Source organism: Symphalangus syndactylus, chromosome 7, assembly GCF_028878055.3.
Source record: "Symphalangus syndactylus isolate Jambi chromosome 7, NHGRI_mSymSyn1-v2.1_pri, whole genome shotgun sequence".
NCBI lineage: Eukaryota > Metazoa > Chordata > Mammalia > Primates > Hylobatidae > Symphalangus > Symphalangus syndactylus.
In genome coordinates, this window is record NC_072429.2 from 48,597,208 (window position 1) to 48,620,172 (window position 22,965).

The following is a 22,965-nucleotide window of genomic DNA, read 5'->3' on the forward strand; positions in this document are numbered from 1 at the left end:
TTTCTAGGGTGTATTTGCACCCCTGCAAAGATTCCTGCTCCAGGTAGTCAAGTCAATCCTGTCCTCCTGCACACACTTCATTGGTATTCAATGATGAGTGCCACCAATTTGAAGCAGGAAACCACGACATAAGCTAAGCAACTCGACTCTTCTTGCTGCCTAGCAAATTAGCACCACAACTGGTAAAGAAAGGCTAAGCCTTAGGGACAGAGGCTCCTGCCTGGATCTCTAAGCAACTATACTTCACCCACACACATGTCAACACAGAGAAGAAAGGGTGGAATAGAAAGGTCTAAAGAGTGAGCCACATAGCTTCTTTTGGCAAACCAACACTCCCAAAGGGAACATTAGGGAAAATACTGTCTTCTACAACAAAAGAGAAGCTTTGCAGCTAGGATAATTTTCCAAAAGCAGTATTTTTAGGATGGAAAAATTGCCTAGGTCTATGGAATCTGAATTCTGATGACTAAACCTCTATCTCTCCAGGATTAACATGTGAAAACTTAAGAAAGATCCCTGGCCATCTCCTACCCTGCCTTCTCCCTACTTCCCAAAGCCTACAAACCAATCTAGACAAGTTCCTGATTGTACCATAAACCATTTCTCAGGGAGCTGGAATGCATTCATACTTGACTTCAACTTGCTGGAAGTGAGAGTGACAGCAGGCAGGAGGAGACAAGTATAACTGCCAGGGAAAGAGAGACCAAACCAGACTGCCAAAAATAACCAAGGACTTAGCAGAAGCCTGGGCCACAGTATAACATCCTGCCACGGCCAGCAAAGGGCCTCGGGTCCAAATACTGCCCGTTTTTGAAAGGTTGACCCACATCTCAGAGGAAGGGGCTGGAACAGTTAGGTGGCCTTCTACCCTACTTCTTACTTGTCTTTGTGGGGAAGGGAAGAAGACACTGTAGTACACAAGGTTGCTTGGGAAAATGGATTATTCTAATAAAACTTTATTTTTTCAAACACAGCCACAGAGGCAGAACCTCATGTTTAACACACACAGACTTATGGATTTTTTTTTTAATATAAAACAAAGTTTACGAAAATTTTTTTCCACTTTTTGTATTTGTAATCCCATTAGCACAGGGACTTTGGCAGCAGGTGGGAGTGAAGGGCAGCTGGGCTGCCACTGGGCAGTCACTGGGCACAGGAGGAGAGCACCAGCCTGGGGAGTGGCTTCACTCACACACACAGGGATACTCACCTACTGGCCAACCACACCACACACACAGCACAGATGCAGACATCTACCCAGTGTCAGCCACAAGCCCTGGAGGTGTGCTCCACTCTGGGTAAGCCCAATATGTGAAAATTCAAAGAGTCAAAACAGCTAAAGTGGAGGGAGGTTGCTTGCTTTACAAAAAGAAGCAATCATAGGCTGCTTTTAAATGGTCAGCAGTCCAAATGCATTGAAAAATAGCATTTGGTTTACATAGAACTGTTGGAACAGATCTACTGTGTAAAGCAAAATGAACCATTTCTTGAAAAGTGTTCCAGGGCCACAGGTTCTTAGACTGGGAAGCAAGATGACAGTTCTGACTAGCTTAGTTTTCCAGACTGAAAGTAATGGAATTAAAATAATGATAACTGTAGACCTTCTCCCCTAAGGATGGTGCCCCTGGGGCTTTGGGGAAACCAGGATGGAGGCAGAATCACTGCCTCACTTCTTCAGCTTAGGGCCTGCAGAAACTCACTGGCATTGCCAGTGACCTGTTGGAAGCTGGCACAGCCAATCTGCAGCAGAGAGCCCAGGGATGAGGATGCCCCAGGAGGAAAAGAAGTTGGCACCAGGGAAATTATGGCCTGAAAAGGGAGAAGAGCCAGGGGAGGAATGAAACCATAGATGGGCAACTCCTGGGCTCAGTTTCCCTGGATTCTCTAGAGGCCCTCTCTCGGGCCCCTAGAGACCTGGTAGCCTAGTAGTAACTAGCCAGGAGATAGGGAGGAGCCTCTGAGGGCCAGAGGCTTAAGAAGACATGGCCATCTCCTCTCTGGAGTGGAGACGAGGAGGCTGAAGCCTCACTGATGCTCCTGACATGCAGGAGATCCAGAAAATGTCAGGTTCAATTCCATGAGGAAGAAAACACAAAGACCTTGGTCTTCTTCCCTTACATGAGGAACTGGGTCCTAGGAAACCCTGGAAATTGAAGAGAAAAATGCCCTTCTTGCCATAAACAAGAAGGGCTGGTCAAATTTGGTCATGCAGGGTCTAACCAAAGCTGGATAAAACCTCATAAGCTATTGTGGTGGCGGCTTCAGTATGTGTTTCCACTGGTGCCAGCCCTACCAAGGTACTTAAACCCATTACTGTGGCCACTGGGACCAGCTGTCCTGGCTCAAGTTGCGGGTGAGAAACAAAAAAGTAAGTTCAATCCAATGACAACCAAACTCCCAACTGCTTCTCACAGCCTTTGCTTTATACATCCTCAGCCAATCCCTCAGTGAGCCCCAACCTCCCTATGGTCTCTCAGGGCTAATTAGAGGCAAATAAACACTTCCTGGCAGGAGGGGAAGACAAGCAAACTATTAAATGCTAAACACCCCTTCTTCCTTCTCAAGTAGGTCGAAAAGGCTGGGCCTGGATCTTGTAAGAACTGGTTTCCTGCAGTCACCTTCCCAACAACAGTGCTGGGGTGAGCTCACCCATGTCTGCTGGGGACTGAATGCCACTTCTGTTGCAGGTCTGCCTCAGTAGATGCTGGGGACCAATATAGGGCCTTCCTACCTAGTCTATGATCTAGAAGGGCAGAGGGTGAGAAGAAAAGGGTCCCATGAGCAGAGGAGAGAGAGAGATAGAGCCCCTCAACCCTGCTTCAGTTTGCCCATGTGCTGTGTGCAACTCTACTCAAGAGGGCAAAAGAGGCAGGTGGAATATAGCCTAGACAATCTGATGAGAAAAAAAGGCCAGCTCAGAAAAAATACGGTGACACCCGCCACCTGCATTCCCCAGTATACTAGATCGAGCTAGTGGGAAGGGGGTGGGGCTGAAGAAAAGATCATTAGCTGAAGTCACAGCACTTAAAACACCCTGCTGTGCCCCAAAATGAAATCCTTTGCAGAGTCGGTGATGCTATGGATTACAAGCCTGGTTCCAGAGCTATTTCGAAAAAAGGAAAACTTGGTGCCCTCCTCTTCACTCCTTGAGCAAATCCAACATCCTGTAAAAAACTCAAGATCCTGGGGGTATCATGATACTCTGCTGTTAAGGAGCAATTGCCTTCCTTCCCTAAGGCTACGCAAACACACCTTTCCACAAGTACACTCCCATACACGCACACACTCTCACACAGTTTCTCTGGGGAGGCTGACTCAACCCCCCACCCTGGCCAAATTCTAAGACACAAGTGCCCTTTGAAGCAAAGGGGCTAGTGAAATTCCCCGAGCTGGGGTCCGCAGACCCCTTCCTTCCCTGCCCATTGCTCTCTTGGTGGCAGGGATACTCACACTCAGGGCCGCCATGGGAAGGGTCTGCTCTGGGGCTGTCCCTCCCGCCACCAGCTCCGTTTATCTTGTCCCGGCCAGTCTCTTGGCATGGTCGAGCTTGCTGGAGCGAGAAGATTTCCGGCTGCCCTGAGTCGGAGCCCTCCACTCACCCCCATTCCCAGGCTCGGCCCCCAGCCTTGGGGCCTCGACACTTGTTAGTAGCCATGAGAGAGTCAGTCTGTGTGGCCCCAGGAAGTAGCCTCTCAGTTTTAGTTTTCCTCAATCAAATTCAAGTCCAGGTCCCCAAAGTCCTGCTGGCACAGTGTCCGCTTGCTCAGAGCCTGCCGACCCCACCGCACAGCCCCCTCCTCCTCCTCTTCGCTTTCACTCAGCACCTGGGAGGAACCCCCAGTGGGGCTGCAGGAAGCAGAGAGGGGTGGGGGGCTACAGGCCATGAACCATGGTGGAGAGATGCTGCTGCCTTCCCGGGCTGTTTCTTGGAGACAGAGACCTCCTGAGTATGGTTTCTGTCAAATAAACAAAGAAGACAGTTACACCTGAAGGCAAGAATTCTAAGGCTTTAGGGTGAGGTTTGTAAACTTTCCTTTTTTTTTTTTTTTTTTTTTTTTTGAGACAGAGTCTCGCTCTGTCACCCAGGCTGGAGTGCAGTGGCGTGATCTTGGCTCACTGCAAGCTCCGCCTCCCGGGTTCACGCCATTCTCCTGCCTCAGCCTCCCCAGTAGCTGGAACTACAGGTGCCCAGCACCATGCCCGGCTAATTTTTTGTATTTTAGTAGAGACAGAGTTTCACCGTGTTAGCCAGGATGGTCTCAATCTCCTGACCTCATGATCCGCCCGCCTCAGCCTCCCAAAGTGCTGAGATTACAGGCGTGAGCCACCATGCCCGGCGTTTGTAAACTTTCTGACAAAATTTGGAGCCCATTGTTTCCACTGGATTCAAGAATAGAAGCTCTGTGAGGGCAGGAACATCATCTGCAGTGTTTCATTACTTTGTACTGCCAGTGCCTAGTCAGAGTCAGTAAATGTTTGCAGATGGGATGGACGACTGTATGAAAAAATTAATCAATTCTTAAAGAGGTTTGTAACCCAGTGGTCTAGAAAGATTAATATGAAAAAAGTGAGCAAGTACATACATACAATAATTGTACTCACACCAGGAAGTCAAAAAACATTTGTCTAACAGATGAATACACTGTAGCAGCCCATCTTGCTTCAGCCCTCACAGACCCACTTTAAAGCAGTGACAGGCAAGTGGCAAAACCAGCTTTGGGCACAAGAAGTAGGTACTGATGGAATTTTTTGCAGCTTATGCATTCTTGGAAAAGAGGGAAAGTACCTCTTGCAGGACAATTTGGGATCCCTGTTGGAAGGTTTAATATGGGTCTGACCCGTTTCTCTAACTCCCAGGATTAAGGCATTTCACAGGATGGGGGGACTTTCAGTGCTAAAACCGGGAGAGTCCCAGGCAAGCTGGGATGGTAGGTCACCCTAGCTAAGAGCTAAAGGAGGTGCTGTTGGTGGCGGGGGCGGCAGGGTAATGAAGCTAGGGGCTAGCTCAGAAGTGGAAACAGAACAGAGTTCCCACACTCCCATCCAAGCTCCCCAGTCTTGCTGGTCCCACCTGATTCATCTTGTCAAAGTCCAAGGAAGGCCGCAGACGCCGGGGGTCTTCCTCGTGGCGCCGCTTGACCCCAGTTTTGCGGGCATCCAGATCACAAGGCTGTGAGCGGCTTCGGGGAAGGTTGCGGAGACCTCGAGGTCGCCAGGGCAGCTCTGGGGAGGATGCAGGAGAGCTCCGGGCAGAAGGCAAGAAGCGGCTTGCCTGTGGGCCCAGGCTGGGTGACAGGGAGAAGCGGCGCTGAGGTGGGCAAGGTGACAAGGACTCAGCATCACTCTCCCAGGAGCCACTTTGAGGGGAGGCGGCGCAGCGTCGAGAGGAATCTTGGGCCAGGGCCAGGCTGAAGAATGGAGGGCTGTAGGGTCTGTGGGCTGGGGCACATTGAGAAGAGGCACTGGGAGCTTGGAGGAACCTGAGGCTGGAGACCCGCTTCGGGGGGCTCTGGTGAGGCACCTGCGGCCCACCCCCTCCACCACTGCCCCGGTGCTTGATGGGAGTCCACAGCTTGGAGGGGGCAGGCCGCCACACCGGCTGCCAGCGAGACAGGTCCACGGGCACTGAGAGTGAGCGGCAGTGCCTCTTGGATGGAGGGGCAGGGGGCACAGGAAGCTTCTCTGGATCTGGGGGCTCAGGTCTTAGGACTTGGGAGAGGGGCTGCTCCTTGGGGGAGCTTCCCCGACTGGGTGGTCTGAGGTGCAGGCTCAGGCCTGAGGGATGGTAGCTGAAGTTGAGGCTGTCCTGGAACTCAGCACAGGAACAGTGGGGCAGGCCCCTCCAGGAAGCACCTTCTGGAAGGCATTTATAATAAAAATAATATTAATGATAGCTTACATTTTTTAAGAACTTACCATTTGCCACACAATGTATGGAGCATATTATGTGAAAATTTCCAAAAACCTTATGAGGTAGGTAGTATCATTATCATTATCCCCATTTCACAGATAAGAGAAATTCAATAACTTTCCCAAAATCACATAGCAATCAAAAGACCAAAGGAGGATTCAAATCCAGGTCTGTTTGATGCGAAGGCTAGGTTTTTAAACCACTATGCTCTATTGCCTCCATTGTGACCGACTACCTGGAATCAAAAACATTTCATCTACTGCCTGCCACTCCCTCTCAAAGGTAAAAGAAGTCAAGAGAAACAAACACGTTTGTGAATGTCCTGCTCATCTCTCCCCTGCCCCTCCCCTACGCTTGCCCTGGATGCTGAAAAGCAGGCCTATGCTCTCCTTCCTCGGCCTTTCCTCTTCTCATGTGTCAACAGCACCAAGTCAGGAGTTAGGACTGCCAAGAAGTAAGAGGTAATCAGGCAGGTAAGAGATCATTTTTATTCCTAGGGAGGGCAAACAGGGTGGGAAAGGCCTTTGACAATGAAACCTGGGCTTGGGAAACCCTGACTTTGTGCTGCTCATCTTCCTTTGTGTCTGGCCACTCACATATTCCGATTCCCTTTCCCTAGGCCTTCTCTTAAATCCAAACAGATGGAGGGACCAAGAGAAGGAAGGGAAAATGGACTAAAAGAAACAATCCTCACTCACTGTATTCCAACCAAAACTGTGACTTTTGGGAGATAGCTCATTAAGGGACAAAGGGCCTAGTCCAAACTCCTCTGGCTAGCTGGCTGGAATTCTGCAGGGGCTGGATATTTGGGGCAAATGACAAGCATATGAAGTCAGGCTTGATGGTGGCAAAATTCATACTGAGTGTATTTGGTCTATAGTTCTTCCCTCTACTAACCACTATGAGGGCAGGGACCATGAGTTCCTGCTCTATACTTATGACACAATACCTGGCTTTCAGCAAGTCTTTAAACAGGAGGAAGAGATGAATGAACATGTTTTTGCCAACTCACTTCCCTTGCTAGGTATCCCAGAAAAGAAAATGAGAGGCAGAACAGCTGAGCAGCATGAGTTAGGGAGTTCTGATTGTCCACCAGTGATGCCTCCATCTAAATGTCCCTACGATCAGGGGCCCTTTAACTGAGTAATTAATAATCTAGGAATTTATACCTCAGATACATTTTCACATGTGAAAAAATGACATATGTACAAGGTTATTCACTACAGTTTCTTTTTTCTTTTTTGAGATGGCGTCTTGCTCTGTTGCCCAGGCTGGAGTGCAGTGGGCGCGATCTCGGCTCACTGCAACCTCCGCCTCCTGGATTCCAGCGATTCTCCTGCCTCAGCCTCCTGAGTAGCTGGGATTACAGGCGCCTGCCACCATGCCCAGCTAATTTTTGTATTTTTAGTAGAGACGGGGTTTCACCATGCTGGCGAGGCTGGTCTCAAACTCCTGGCCTCATGCTATCTGCCCACCTCGGCCTCCCAAAGTGCTGGGATTACAGGCATGAGTCACCACGTCTGGCTCACTACAGTTTTATGTATCCAAAGAAGATTGGAAATAACCTAAATGTACATCAATAGAAAACTCATTAAATAAGCAACTATACATCTATGCAGTGTAATAATATGCAGCTATATATAACAAGGGAATGCTCAGCATTCTGATAGGGAAAGATCTCCTAGCTATATTTAAGATTTTTTTTTTTTTTTGAGATGGAGTCTTGCTTTGTTGCCCAGGTTGGAGTGCAGTGGCATGATCTGGGCTCACCACAACCTCCGCCTCCTGGGTTCAAGCGATTCTCCTGCCCTGCCCTTCCAAGTAGCTGGGATTACAGGTGTGCACCACCATGCCAGGCTAATTTTTCTATTTTTAGTAGAGACAGGGGTTCAGTGTGTTGGCCAGGCTGGTCTCGAACTCCTGACCTCGTGATCCGCCCACCTCGGCCTCCCAAAGTGCTAGGATTACAGGCATGAGCCACTGTGCTCAGCAATTTTTTTTTTTTTGAGATGGAGTTTTGCTTTTGTTGCCCAGGCTGGAGTGCAATGGCGCAATCTTGGCTCACCGGAACCTCCACCTCCTGGGTTCAAGCGATTCTCCTGCCTCAGCCTCCCGAGTAGCTGGGATTACAGGCATGCACCACCACACCTGGCTAATTTTATATTTTTAGTAGAGATGGGGTTTCTCCATGTTGGTCAGGCTGGTCTCAAACTCCCGACCTCAGGTGATCTGCCCGCCTCGGCCTCCCAAAGTGCTGGGATTATAGGTGTGACCCACCAGGCCCGGTCCCATTTTTTTTTTTTTTAAAGGTACAAAATAATATATAGTATGCAACCTTTTGTGTTAAAAACGTGGAAATAAAATAGGTGCAGCAAACCACCATGGCACATGTATACCTATGTAACAAACCTGCATGTTCTGCACATGTATCCCAGAACTTACAAAAGAAAGGAAATATATACATTTGCTTCTTTTTATATAAAGAAATTCTAGTCACATATACTGCATAAGAAACTAATACTTTTAGGGAGGTGGTAGAAGCTGGGTAGATAGGGAACAGGAGAGTAAGAGAGACTTTTCTCAGCATAACCTTTTTGTTGTTATTTTTTAAATTTTGAACCATGTGAATGTATTACCTATTCAAAACATTAGATTATACAAGTCCCCACAAAGCTAGAATAAGAGCAAACCAACCAGATAACTTTCATGCTAGAAAATGAAAGACAGGCCGGGCGCGGTGGCTCACGCTTGTAATCCCAGTACTTTGGGAGGCCGAGGCGGGTGGATCACGAGGTCAGGAGATCGAGACCACGGTGAAACCCCGTCTCTACTAAAAATACAAAAAATTAGCCGGGCGTGGTGGCGGGCGCCTGTAGTCCCAGCTACTCGGAGAGGCTGAGGCAGGAGAATGGCGTGAACCCGGGAGGCGGAGCTTGCAGTGAGCCTAGATCGCGCCACTGCACTCCAGCCTGGGCGACAGAGCGAGACTCCGTCTCAAAAAAAAAAAAAAGAAAATGAAAGACAACTGCCAATCTCAGAAGTTGACCCTGGCAAGGAAGTTCTAGAGGTAGGCTCGCTAGCCCTGGTCACTGGAAACCAGTGATAGAAATGTGTGGAGAGAGGAATGGGTACACACACGTACACGAACACACACAATGCCTTACCAGACACAAGCTGGAAAGGGTTCCCACAGTTGGAGATGTCTGCATGATCAGGCAAAGGCTAAGAAAGAGAGAATATCCATCATGATTTGGATTCAGGACACACTGACAGATTTCTAGGAAGCCCTCTTCAGTTCTCCTCTGTGATTCATGAGCTACAGGGATGTTGGGGACATTAAGTGTTCTTCCTCTTGTCTTCCCAAAGTTAGTAAGTCAAACAATCCACATCTTCCAACATCTCAAACCCTTCTCCACCCAAGTTTTGCTGTCCCTTCTTTATCGGTGGAAAAATCCCTGCCCCCTTCCTTTTGGGCTGGGTTTTGAGCCATTAATGGGCTCTTCCAGGTTAAGTACCATGATTCATACAGCACAGGACAAGAGTAAAGTAATAGCAACAATCAGCCTCAGAAAAAAGGGGGAGGGGGTCGTGGAGAAGCAGGAAGACTGGTCTTTTACCAGACTGATGCTGAAGCGTGTGCATTTCAGCTCATCCAGAGTCTGCTTCTGTAGCTGCTCAGTGATCAGGGTTATCATGATTCTCCCCAGGATTTGACTTGCACACTTTGGAGCAAATGATGGATGTCTTCCCTGTTGTTCTTCCAGACCTCACTCGTGAGCCGTCTTCTGCCACTGTAGCACCATTCTAGCACCATTGGGACTTCCCTCTCCAGTCATGCCTGCTGAGTCTGCCAATTAGAGGGACCAGCCCCAAGTGATATTAGAGATGCACCTGGTCCAGAGATGGAAAATGCATGGCACACATACCACAGCACCCCTAAGCCAGGCCTCTGGCAGACATCAATTGATCACAGCTCTTTCCAGCTAAGCCTAAACACAGCTTCAGAAGTTATGAACTTGGCAGTCCAGATATGAAATAAAATAGAGTTGGCAATCAAGTTGAAACTTATTTGCCACCCTTAACCTGGTTCATGCTCTGTTGTTTCTAACTGGAATACCAGCACCACTTAGAAACAGCTGCTCAAGTGAGAGAGAGGGATGCCCAAATGATTATTTCCATCAGGATCAGCCCAGTATTTTATATTCCAGTCAGAAGTGAAAAGAGGTACCCTTCTCCTAAACTACAGAAATAGTAATAAGAGAACAAGGAAGAACAGTGGTTGTAGGCAAGACTTTCTGCTTCAGACCTGAGTACATAGGATTTTATGTCCTCCCACAGCCTAAACATCTGATATATTATTGTTTTCCAATAGATACAGTGTTTGTTTTCTTATCAAATGGGAAGATAAAGAAATGGTCAGGGTAATTCCAATACATTTCAACTCTACAGACGTTATAAACAACAACTCCATGACTAGTCAACTAAGCTTTTAGCCTGATCTGATGCAAAGTCCATGGATACAGTTAACCAAGATTCTTTCTCATGGTCAACTTCTGATAGAAGCAAACTAACTGTATCAGAGAACAGGCTTCAAGCCCACACAATTACCTGAGAGGCCTTACTCAAGGGAAGAGGGGAGGTTAAGCCAGTGTCTTGATTTTGTTCTATCTATTCCCAGAAATGAGCAGCAAGCTGACAGCTTACCAGAGAATGTGTGTAGCATTAGCTAGTCAAGATAACAAATCATCAAGAAATCTAATTATTAATCCAATTTGCTAAGAGTTTTGACAAATCATTTAATACTCCTTGGCCTCAGTTTACCCATATGTAAAGTGGGCACAATAATCTTAACCTGTCACAGGAACAATATAACATATTAAAATATACAAAATGTACCATCTGGCCTATAAAAATCAGGAGTCCACAAAGACTACCATTTCTCGTTCCCGTTTGTGAATCTTCAAGGCCTCAGAATGTCAGAAGTAACGAAATCAATAAGATGAAGAAGGCAATAGGGTCTATCTCTCTGGCTGAATACCATCCTCCCTCACCTGCACACTAAGAAAAGCCCAAGAGGGCTCTTCCTTCTGTGACCTTGGGGGCAGATCACTCTACAAAAAAGAGGAAATTATCTCTACCCCACTCACACCTCAGAAGGAGGCCACAAGGAAGAGCAAAGAGATAAACCTGGATGTACTTGGAGTTCTCTGGAAGAAAGGTGCAAGAGAAGTCAATCATCATTATAGTTAACTATCATTTTCATGCATAATTATTACCACCCTGAACAAAATTCTAGCTTCCGGGGAGCTCTCTTCAGCTGCTTCCCCTATATTCTTACGGGAGAAGCTAAAGCTTTTATCACTTCTGCTCTTGGTTTCTTAACTCTGCTGCCCTCAAAGATCAACCAGAGAGGGAACCTAAGTGCAGGATTTTACCCTAGAGACCCCAAGCCTCAGACTAACCAGCTATGAGGAGCAGGGAGTGAAGCAAACTCTCTAGCTTTTCATGAGGCATCTGGACAAACAGCAAACTCCCAGCCATCTCTAGGATCAAGTCAAGACAGTGAATTTGTGTTTTTCTGCATTTTAATTGTTGGGATGTGGCCACACACAGCGGTAATTGGAACAATGCAACTACCACCACGCAACTGATACTCTCAGCCTGAGTTTCCTAAAACAGGCCAGGCTGAGAGGGGGAACAGAACGGAAGCCATAAGGAATCAAACCAGGACACAAAAGAAGGCAAACCAGCTCCGCGAGGGGCCTCCTCTTTCTCAAGCAGGCATTGAAAAAAGTGTAAGAAGCCCTCTCTTGCCGCCTTCCTTCCCCTTCCATTTTGTGTATCTGAAGGGTAGAGACAACCCTGAATGTTCACTAAACAAGTTAAAACTTCTCAGTTTAACAACTGGCACGGGGCTCAGCCCTTCACAGAGCAGCAGGCCGCTAGGCCCTCTCAGCAACCCACCAGGCCTAACTCTCAGTCCAGGCTTCCCCTCCACCAGCAGCCCCCAAAAATAAAGATCAGACCCCCACTCCATCTCCTATTGGATGGCAGTAACCCCTGACACTCCTGTTTCAGGGATGCTGAGGTTGTGCTGAACCTAGACAAGGTAGGATCAGGTCAGGCCAACAGGGAGGAGAGTCACAAACCCCTTGGGGACCTTCCCCCCAGGTCCCAGCCCCACACCTCTTGGGGAGACTGAAGGAAAACATGAGGAAGGCAGGGAGGTGCATGAACAGGTAGGTGGAGACCTGCCTGCTCCTCTTCCATATGGTTCTGGTGGGGAAAGGGGTGACAAGTGGGGAACACCCCTCCCCCCACCCCCATGAAGAAGCAAAAGGCTAGGCCCCTCCAATCTTCAACCTCTCCCTCTGTTGCCCTGCCTGTCCCCGCGGGGTGGGGCATGGGGCGTCCGCTGGTCCCCGGGGAGGGGGGGGGGCGCCAGGGCTCGCTCAGGGGGGCTGTCGTTCGCCTCTTCCCACTAGGTTCCATCATCTGGCCGCGGGAAGCGAACTCAGGACGCAGGGGATGGGTAGGGTCTGAGACTTAGCACTCCGCCACCCCCTCCCCCACTGGGTCCCGTGCTCTCCCCGCAGAGGTGGCCAGCGAGGCCCGGCCGCGCGGGCGGTCGGGCTGGGGGAGGGGAAAGAGGGAAGGAGGGAGGGACGGTTGAGGTGCCCGCCCCGAGGCCCCAGCGCCACCTGCCCTCCGCCACCTACCGCGGCTCCTCCGGCTCCCAGGGCCGCGGCCGGAGCAGCTCTGAGCGCTCCTTTAGCCCCACGGTGCCCTTAAAAGGCGCTGGCGTGAACCAACGAGTCCCTGAGGAGAGTAGGGGGACAACTCCGGCTCGCAGAATCCCCCCGAGCCACCCATGGAGGGCGCAGCTCCGTGTCGTGTCTCTCTCAAAGTGTCTCTCGGACAGCGCTGTTGGGAACGAGTCTGGTGCTTTGATTTAGGGATGGGGGTGGTTTCCTCACTAACAAGTCACCCCCTCCAAAATATCGCAGAAAGTGGACGGCCCCAGTTGGAGGCACATCTTGAAACCCGCGGGGGAGGCCATGTCGGAAGAAGGTAAACAAAGGCATCGCCCCTGCCCTCCCTCCCTCCATAGGCCCAGCTGCAGCCTCCCACTCGGTTCGGGCCGCGTCACGCAATTAGCCACAGTGCCTCTCACCTGTTCTGCTGCACCGCCCTCCACGACCACCTCTTCGAAGGAATCCCCCTTCCCCCAGCAAAGGACCCGTCCGCGGCGTGAAGGCTGCTGGGAAGTGTGGTCCAAGCGCCGATTAGGGCCTGCTCGGAGTCCCAGGAGCCCCTCTTGCAGCTGCCGGATCAGCCTGAACCTTAAAAACCTAGGACTTATAATGGTTGCGGGGACGTTTCCACTTGGTTCTGTAATTTGCCCTCACCCAGAACACTTTGTAAAGCTCAGGATAGCCCAGGGCTGTTCACTCGCTCTCCTCTCTCTCCGCCCCCCCCCTCAGCAGGATGAGGTAATGGGATTGTGATTATGACATCATAGGCGGTTCAGTTGCTTGCGTTTGGGGGGGGAGGTGCGGGGAGGTGGGGAGAAGTGCGGTGGTCACACTTTCCTTAAACAGAAAGGGAAGGAGGAAACAGGCAGATGGGGAAAAGATGTTGACGGCGCTATATTTCCACTTCAGGAAGACGAAACCACCTTTTATTAAGTCTCCACCACTACCACCACCTCCCACATGAGCCGAAGTTTAAGTCTTTTTTAAAGAGACTGAATGTAGACGTTAGTGTGTGAAGAGGTTGGGTTGGTGGTTTCTGGCTCTTATGTAAATTCGAGTCTCAGCTAGCATCACAGATGGTTTAGGGAGACAAGCAAAAAAGTGGATAAAGGAGAGGCTTTAAATAATGCGTTCGTGTTGTGATCTCTTTGTAATACAAAGTTTTCTATTTTTTTTAATTGATTGGAAAGTAGCAGTAATGCAAGTAATCTTCACTATTACACTTACCAGCAAGTCCTCTGAAAGACATCTGTTTTCTGTAAATATTTTGTGCCTTACTCAAGACTGGGATAGGTAAATAGCTGTGATCCGCTGGAAAGTAGAGCCAGTGGCGGGGGTCTTCCTCACTGAGCCAGGGAGGGGAGGAGGCAGGAGCCAACAAGTCTGCAAACTGAAAAAGAGTAGAGGAAAAGTGAGGTACAGTACTAACTGAGAAAATAGGGGTGGAGAGATTTACCTTGCACTGCCTATTTCCTCTCGGCAAAATGAGCAGAGTTAGGGGCCATGAAGTATGGGACACATGGTTTCCAATAATTGCTCCTATGTGCCAGACACCATGCTACTTTTTTTTTTTTTTTTTGTAAAAACAGGGTCTTGCTGTTGCTCAGGCTTGAACTTCTGGGCTCAAGCAATCCTTTCCATCTCAGCTTCCGGAATAGCTAGAACTACAGGGGTATGTCACCATGCCCAGCATATTTATTTCTATTTTTGTAGAGAGAGGCATCTTGCTATGTTGCCCAGGGTAGTCTCAAACTCTTGGCCTCAAACAATCTTCCCACCTTGGCCTCACAAAGTGCTGGGATTGGCATGGTGTCTCACACCTGTAATCCTAGCACTTTGGGAGGCTGAGGCAGGCGGATCACCTGAAGTCAGGCGTTCGAGACCAGCCTGGCAATATGGTGAAACCCCATCTTTACTAAAAAATACAAAAATTAGCTGGGCATTGTGGCACCCACCTGTAATCCCAGCTACTCGGGAGGCTGAGGCAGGAGAATCGCTTGAACCGGGGAGGCGGAGATTGCAGTGAGCCGAGATTGTGCCACTGCACTCCAGCCTGGGCAACAGAATGAGACTCTGTCTCAAAAAAAAAAACAAACAAATGAGCAAAAAACGAAGTGCTGGGATTCCAGGTGTGAACCACCACACTTGACCTACATACTTTGATATATATTCTCATTTTTTCTTACAATCATCAAATGAAACAAAACCTTCTCTTTGACAAATTAACAGCCCAAGAAGTTAAGTGACTGCCCACATGGTAGGCAAGGGTACTCTCAAAAAGCAGTCTAAAAGCCCTTGCTTTTCACCATTAAGCTGTTCACCTATTATTAATTAAATTAATAATTTCATTGTTAGTTAAATGGTTGAGTTAAAAGTAGGCATTGGCTCATTTGCAAAACATTGAAAGAAACTGAGACCCAAAACAAAACAAAACAAAAAAACAACAAAAACAACCCTGCAAGTCAAGTTTCAGGCCTCATTTCAAAGGAAGGTTACATCCCCTTTCATCATCTATAAAATGGCCTCCCAGTGCAGCCCAACACTCCTACCCGTAATTAAATCTCCTTATTCCACTTTCAGTTCCCAAGGGTTTTTTCCTCATGTCCTGCTCTTTCCCTGCTGCCCCCTTTTTAGACTTTTGTTCTTGAGCCACTGCTTTGAACTGCATCTTAATTGTGCCCTCATGGGCTAAACCCCATCTGTGACCCTGCTCCAGTGGGTTTCAGCAAAGGATACTCTCCATCCATATTCTGAGGGCTCCAGGGCCTGGAGCCAGTCATCCAGGAGGTCATCCAAAGGAGTGGAATCCATTGGCTCTAAGAGACTCTTCATTCCCTGCCTAGGAAGGAACAGCCGAATTGGAGGAACATGCACTCGATTCAGACCTTCCCTTTTCACCCAGTGAAAGCTAAACCTCTGCAAAGTGGGGAGAAGTAGGGCTAAGCCTACCAGTTATAAAAAGAACCAGGAATAGAAAACACACCCCTCAGCCCCTCTGCCCTGCAGAGGCTGGCTGGGAGGATCCCAGGAATGTAGGGTTCTTCTCCACTGCCTGATCTGGGCATACCAGGAGTGATGGCTGTACCTCCTGTTCTTGTTTGGTGTTTCAGGGTGAAGCCCGGGCTGTCACTGTGCCCTGGCAACAACATGTATGCGTCAGACTGAGGTCAAGGTGAAGGAACACAGCTCACTGCTTATCACAGTGAATCAGGAGCCTAGATAGGGATTCCCCAAGGATAACATAGGATCAATGCCTTCAATCCAACAGAAAAAGTAAATCTTCAAATCAGATTAAACACCAAACTTCCCACCTCCCTAATATTCTTTATTCTGGGAAGGATAACTTAGATATATTCCAACACCCTCAGAAATCAAGATATAAAAGACAATATTTGACTTCCCTTTAATTCTACTATTTCACAGTTTGTATGTATGCATGTAAACTTACATGTAATTAGCTAAGTATGTTGCAATTAGCTAAGCCAGCTGGAATCATGAGGAGATAGTAAAAATGTTTGCTAGGAAAACAACCTCATTAAGAAACGTAGAGCTTTTGGCCGGGCGCGGTGGCTCACGCTTGTAATCCCAGCACTTTGGGAGGCCGAGGTGGGCGGATCCCGAGGTCAGGTGATGGAGACCACGGTGAAACCCAGTCTCTACTAAAAATACAAAAAATTAGCTGGGCGTGGTGGCGGGCGCCTGTAGTCCCAGCTACTCGGAGAGGCTGAGGCAGGAGAATGGCGTGAACCCGGGAGGCGGAGCTTGCAGTGAGCCGAGATCGTGCCACTGCACTCCAGCCTGGGTGACAGAGCGAGACTCCGTCTCAGAAAAGAAAAAAAAAAAAAGAAACATAGAGCTTTTAAGAGTTTGGTTGGCTGGGCATGGTGGCTCATGCCTGTAATCCCAGCACTTTGGGAGGCCGAGGTGGGTGGATTACCTCAGGTGAGGAGTTTGAGACCAGCCTCGCCAACATGGCGAAACCCCGTCTCAACTAAAAATACAAAAATTAGCCGGGTGTGGTGGCGCATGCCTGTAATCCCAGCTACTCAGGAGGCTGAGGCAGGAGAATCACTTGAACAGAGGTTGCAGTGAGCTGAGATTGCGCCATTGCACTCCAGCCTAGGCAACAAGAGAGAAACTGTGTCAAAAAAAAAAAAAGTTTTTTTGTTGTTGTTTTTAGGAGACGGTCTCACTATGTTGCCCAGGCTGGCCTCAAACTCCTGGGCTCAAGTGATCCTCCCAAGTAGCTGGGACTACAGGCGCACCACTGCATCTGTAAAAAGTCTTAAGGGTGGCCGGGAGCAGTGGCTCATGCCTGTAATCCCAGTACTTTGGGAGGCCGAGGTGGGTGGATCATTTGAGGTCAGGAGTTCGAGACCAGCCTGGACAATGTGGTGAAACCCCACCTCTATTAAAAACAAAAAAATCAGCCAGGCGTGGTGGTGGGCACCTGTAGTCCCAGCTACTCGGGAGGCTCAGGCAGGAGAATAACTTGAACCCAGGAGGCAGAGGTTGTAGTGGGCCAAGATCGTGCCACTGTACTCCAGCCTGGGAGAGAGCGAGACTCTGTCTCAAAAAAACAAAAAAAACAAAAACAAAAACAAAAAAAACACTCTTAAGAGCTAGGTGTACAAGTTCCATTTGAGAGAAGTCTTAGAAACTTATTTTGGGGGCTAGATTTTTAGAGAATTTGTTTTAGGAATGCTGCAACTTTGTCAGAGTGCTCAGATTTTAGTATATTTCCATCACCTGACATTGAACTAAAGCCACTTGGTTGACACCTTTGTTGTGACCACCTACAACTGCACTTACTTGAGAACCTGGTGCAGAAAGCACTGGTAGCCAAGTGTGCACTTGCCATAATCTATCTGCTTTTGCCACCGCTGGAGAATAACTTTGTCTGTCTCTACTTCCCACCTGCAGGGAAGTATACAGTTTCCCACAAAGTGTGATCATACTGTAGTCGTCAAAGCAGATAACAACTCATCCCACACTCCCTTAATCCCCAGCCTGATTTTCAAACTCACCTGGCATAGCAAGGTTCTGTGCTAACTCCCACACTCACTGTCTGTATCCTAGAGGACAAAGAATCTTCACACATCATCTTTCTGGGGAAGCAGGTTCTACAGATGAAAAGGGTATTAGGATAAAAACCAGCTGGCTACACTGTGCCTCTCAGCCACTACCACCACCAAGATCCTGACATCAGACACGAGTTGCATTTTGACTGTTTCTCAAAGCATGATCTGCAAGCCGTCTGCGTGGGTAGCACCTGGGGGCCTTGATAATGACCCCACTTTAGACCTATTGAATTATCGTTTTTGGAGCCTACATCTTAAAGAGCTTCCAAGGTTATTTTGAACATTTTTATTATGGAAATTTTCAAATATACACTGAAGTAAGGAGTATGGGGTAATACCTTACCACTCAAAGTATGGTCGTAGGACCAGCTACCTCACCATCAGCTGGGGGCTTGTTAGAAGGGCAGAATCTTGGGCCGCAACCGCAACCCAGACCTCCTGAATCAGAATCTGCATTTAGCAGTTCCTCAGGTGGTTAGTGTCCAAATTAAACCTTGAGAAGCACAGATATGATGGACCCTCCTGCCCCCTATCACTGAACACTCAGGGTCAATATTGTATCATCAATACCCTCCCCCAGCACAGGATTATTTAAAAGGAAATCCCTAACATTAGGAACGTCTTTTTGTTTGTTTCACTCTAATGCCCAGGCTGGAGTGCAGTGGCGCAACCTCTGTCTCCCGGGTTCAAGCAATTCTCATGCCTCAGCCTCCCAAGTAGCTGGGATTACAGGTGTGTGCCACCACAACCGGCTAATTTTTGTATTTTTAGTAGAGACGGGGTTTCATCATGTTGGCCAGGCTGGTTTTGAACCACTGACCTCATGTAATCTGCCCGCCTCGGCCTCCCAAAGTGCTGGGATTACAGGTGTGGGCCAACGCGCCCGGCCAATAATTTATAAATTTCACCTCGTCAATGTTCAAATTTTCATTAATAACCAATCTTTGAGGTCCTCTGGATTGCGATAAGGATTATACCAAGATGATTTAATTCCTCCACTTTCCCTGCAACGGAATTTCTTTTTACCCACATAAGCTAGCGTCTCTGAGATGCTGCACACCAAAAGAAACACCAAACAAAGCTCTTGGAAGGGGCTAATGCCTCAGCATAAACACACACATCCGTCTCGCCCCAACACTTGCCCCACCGGCAGCAAACGCTCCATCTCCCGTGGAAGGCCAGCAAAACTTAGAAGAAAACGTCCGCGAAAACGGCACGAGAAAGAAGCGAGGAAAATGAAAAGCTAACAACACCCTACACCCAAAATAATCTCTCCTAGTATTATCCTAGCGAATGGTCATCACTAGTAAGGCGCGGTTTAAATCTCCCGGGGTTCGTGGGGCTGAGGGAACGAAGAAAACAGAAAGGGTGTGGCGATTGGTGAGAGGGAGAGCCAATGATGCGCCAGGCTCCCCGTGAGGCGGAGCTTACACCTCAGCCTGCCTAACGCTGGTGGGCCAATCACTATCCTGCTCTGGCTATGGGGCGGGGCAAGTCTTACCACTTCCAGAGCAAGCACACGCCCCCGGGTGATGTAGGGGCCCAGCGATAGGCCGTGAGGGCCTGGGCGCGCGCGGAGATTGGCTGACGCAGCTTAGAGGCGAGCGGGGATAGGTTATTGGGCGGGCGGAAGGTTTGAATGGTCAACGCCTGCGGCTGTTGATATTCTTGCTCAGAGGCTGTAACTTTGGCCTTCTGCGCAGGGAAGACGCTGAGTCCGACGTTGGCCTACCCAGTCGGAAGGCAGAGCTGCAATCTGGTTAACTGCCTCCTTTCCCCCAGATTTCCTTTCATTCTGCTCGAGTCTTCGCCTGTGTCCGATCCCTATCCACTTTCCCTCCTCTCGTAGGCAAGCCTCAGACTCCAGGCTTGAGGTAAGTCGGCAGCCGTCTGCGCCACGGAATCACGGAGACCCCATTGTCCCCCTTAGGGTCCAGTCGGGCCCCCACAGACAGAGGTTGGGAGGGCCGAATGGGCACTATCGCGAGTTACGAGACCCGGGTTCTTTCTAGTTAGGAGTCTCGAGCTGTGTGGCGTGGAAGAAGTCAAAATCCTCTCTTCATTCCATCTTTAAGGTCCTAAGGTTGCCTCTCGTCGGTGAATTCAGGTTCTAACCTGAAGCCAGGCTGTGAATCACCCTTCGGGGTTGCCCCTCTTCCAGCGCTGATCCGTCTGGCTGGAAAGGGTGGAGGAGTTTAGGAAAGCTGAGGGAACTGTGATGTACCGATATAGATGACGTTTTCCTCCTAGCTAGGTTTTGTTTTTCTCCTGGTGAAAATTCGACGACGATGTCTACGGAACTCTTCTCATCCACAAGAGAGGAAGGAAGCTCTGGCTCAGGACCCAGTTTTAGGTCTAATCAAAGGAAAATGTTAAACCTGCTCCTGGAGAGAGACAATTCCTTTACTGTCTGTCCAGATGTCCCTAGAACTCAAGTGGGCAAATTTCTTGGTGATTCTGCAAACCTAAGCATTTTGTCTGGGTAAATATACTTTTATTTTTATACTTTATTGCCTTTGCTATTTCCAAACAGTTGGGTTTGTTTGTTGGTTTGTTTTCAATTATCCCAGCTCAAAGGTCAGGCTTTAAGTCTCAGCTCTGCCCTTGACTGTGTCACCCTTTTGAGTCTCACCTTCTTTTCTGTGACAAGAAATAATCTCAGCCAGGCGAGGTGGCTCATGCCTGTAATCTCCGCACTTTGGGAGGCCAAAGAGGGCGGATCACCTGAGTCTAGGAGTTCAAGACCAGCCTGGGCAACATGGCAAGACCCCGTCTCTACAAAAAATATTAAAAATTAGCTGAGTGTGGTGGTGTGCACCTATAGTCCCAGCTACTTGGGAGGCTGAGGTGGGAGGATTGCTTGAGCCTGAGAGGTGGAGGCTGCAGTTAGCCAAGATCGCTTCACTGCACTTCAGCCTGGGAAACAGTGAGACTCTATCTCAAAAAGAAAAGAAAAGACAAAAAAGAAATAATAATCTCTTCCTATCTTACTAGGATCTTGTGAGAATTAAATGATGTGATAATTGGGAAAAGTCTTTGAAAACCGCTGCATTACGAGTTGGTCACTTTATTAGTATTAATATTAGTGTTATTGCAGTTGTACTTTGAATTCTGATCATACCATGTCTCAACTAGCAAACAAAGAGAAGTAGTACCTGAGAAAAACTAGGGACTCCAGGGAGAAATCAAGCCTGTGTTCACGGTCCTCAGGACAGGGAATGTGGAGTCAAGATCCTCCTCAGCCAATAAACTCTGGGCCTCATTAAAAAATATATATATATCTGTTTCAGTATGTTGGTAAGGAGAAAATAAGGTACAGATTATGGTAGTGGGAGATTTTTCTCAGCCCAGTCTATTTCCAAAAAGCAATTAGATTTATTTGGACACTGTTCAGATGATCTGATAGTCATTAAGGGGTGTTTCAAATGAACAGGATTGGCCAGGCGTTGTGGCTCACACCTGTAATCCCAGCACTTTGGAAGGCCGAAGTGGGTGGATCACCTGAGGTTAGGAGTTCAAGACCAGCCTGGCTGACATGGTGAAGCCCCATCTCTACTACAAGTACAAAAATTAGCTGGGCGTGGTGACAGGTGCCTGTGATCCCAGCTATTTGGGAGGCTGAGGCAGGAGAATCGCTTGAACCCGGGAGGCGGAGATTGCAGTGAGCCAAGATCGTGCCACTGCACTTGAGCTGAGGGGACAGAGCAAGACGCCATCGCAAAAAAAAAAGAGGATGACATGATCTTTGACTTTTAAGGATATAACGATCTAATGGGAATTTCGATGTACTATTATGTCTCAACAGAGGAACCCCAAAACGTTGCCTCGATCTTTCGAATCTTAGCAGTGGAGAGATAACTGCCACTCAGCTTACCACTTCTGCAGACCTTGATGAAACTGGTAGGGAGAAGGGAGATAAAGGCCTCAAAGGGAAGAATAACTTTTAAGGGAGAAAACACGGAAGTAGGATAGAGACGGAAGGTGTTGAAAGTATAAAAAGAATCTGCCTAGAGAGATGGAATTTTGTGGGTAACTAGAGGATTTTTGAGAATGATTAAGCCAATGGGAAGAGAAAGATAATAACACTAATAGGAGCTACTTCGCATTTGAAAATGTTAGACAAGTAGGAATATATTTTGTTGACTGATTAACGGTGGGAATGAAAGTATAGTCATTAGGATATGAGAAGTTTTGTGCCTCAGTCTAATCTCAGCAGAGGCAAAGAAACCAGCATAAAGAAATATGTTGTTGGCCAGGTGCAGTGACTCATGCCTGTCATCCCAGCACTTTGGGAGGCCTAGGTGGGTGGATCACAAGGTCAAGAGATCAAGACCATCCTGGCCAACATGGTGAAACCCCATCTCTACTAAAAATACAAAAATTAGCTTGGCATGGTGGCACGTGCCTGTAGTCCCAGCTACTGGGGAGGCTGAAGCAGGAGACTCTTGAACCTGGAGGCGGAGATTGCAGTGAGCCGAGATAGCACCAATGCACTCCCGCCTGGCGACAGAGCGAGACTGCATCTCAAAAAAAAGGAAATATGTTGTCAACTAATTTTTATATGTTTTATATGAAATATTCCAAAAGGAATGTTTCATAAGTTAACCTTCCAGAATTCTAATTTCAGATTTTCTGAGTGATAACCTTTCTTTTTTACTCATAAGAAAAAAAAAAACTCCATAGGTAGCATAGTGTAGTGTTTCCCAACACTTTTTCTTTTAGTGACACATATAAATTCTTAAGTTTCTGTGAAATTGTACCTTGTGCCATGAAATGGGTACCAATTGAGAGGCTTTGTATTCAAAAGCTCAGTCCTTGAAATTAATATGGCTTACTGGTAATGAAGAAAATCTGAAGGAAAAACAGGACGCATGGACAAGAATAACTCCTTTTACTGATTCTTTATATTTGATTGCAGGTCACCTGGATTCTTCAGGACTTCAGGAAGTGCATTTAGCTGGCATGTAAGTTCTGTTGCTAAATGAACCCCACGCAAAAGCCTTTTAGCACTGGTCATAGAGATTTTATCCTGTGCAGACTCTGCAGAGTACAAAACCTTTCATACTGGGTATAAGTGGGCTTTGAGGCCTAGTTCCTTAACTTGAACAGTTTCTAAGTTTTCCAGATCTAAATAGTGTTGTGAAAATGAAGGCTATTCATTTTAACTATCATAATCAGAAGTATTTATAAGGAAATGAAGGAAAATGGTATACTACAC

General features: G+C 48.0%; 2 protein-coding genes across 14 annotated transcripts in view; one reads left to right on the top strand and one right to left on the bottom strand.

Annotated features, from left to right (window-relative positions):
* Positions 1-923: 923 nt before the first annotated feature.
* On the bottom strand, positions 924-13,396 carry FAM53C (family with sequence similarity 53 member C). Of its 4 annotated transcripts, none has more exons than XM_055286097.2 (5): positions 13,086-13,396; positions 9,529-9,758; positions 9,076-9,133; positions 5,072-5,856; positions 924-3,956 (listed from the first exon to the last, which is right to left on the bottom strand). In XM_055286097.2, the coding sequence occupies exons 2-5, from the start codon at positions 9,604-9,606 to the stop codon at positions 3,699-3,701; spliced, it is 1,179 nt and encodes a 392-aa protein (XP_055142072.1). In that variant the 5' UTR covers positions 9,607-9,758; positions 13,086-13,396; the 3' UTR covers positions 924-3,698. The 4 variants fall into 4 exon arrangements, with proteins under 4 accessions (XP_055142072.1, XP_055142073.1, XP_055142075.1 ...); XM_055286098.2 differs by lacking the exon at positions 13,086-13,396 and adding an exon at positions 12,631-12,923; XM_055286100.2 differs by lacking the exon at positions 13,086-13,396 and adding an exon at positions 12,631-12,778 and having other exon boundaries at positions 5,072-5,223.
* Positions 12,583-22,965, top strand: part of CDC25C (cell division cycle 25C) — a 75,024-nt gene continuing 64,641 nt past the window's right edge. The window contains exons 1-4 of one of the 10 annotated variants that reach the window (XM_055286089.2): positions 12,583-12,982; positions 20,002-20,229; positions 21,553-21,647; positions 22,666-22,711. In XM_055286089.2, the coding sequence (XP_055142064.1) occupies positions 12,783-12,982; positions 20,002-20,229; positions 21,553-21,647; positions 22,666-22,711 (569 nt within the window). In that variant the 5' untranslated portion in view covers positions 12,583-12,782. Of the gene's footprint in view, positions 12,983-19,377; positions 19,622-19,997; positions 20,230-21,552; positions 21,648-22,665; positions 22,712-22,965 lie in introns of those variants that run through there. The other 9 variants (XM_055286091.2, XM_055286088.2, XM_063642769.1 and 6 more) reach the window with 9 other exon arrangements.

Excerpts from the sequence above, each read along its gene's own strand:
- FAM53C (XM_055286097.2), bottom strand. The coding sequence starts at position 9,606 with ATGATAACCCTGATCACTGAGCAGCTACAGAAGCAGACTCTGGATGAG. Across the intron at positions 5,857-9,075 it reads CCCTTTCCAGCTTGTGTCTG|AAGGTGCTTCCTGGAGGGGC; the intron begins GTAAGGCATTGT and ends AATGCCTTCCAG. Across the intron at positions 3,957-5,071 it reads ACTTTGACAAGATGAATCAG|AAACCATACTCAGGAGGTCT; the intron begins GTGGGACCAGCA and ends TTTATTTGACAG.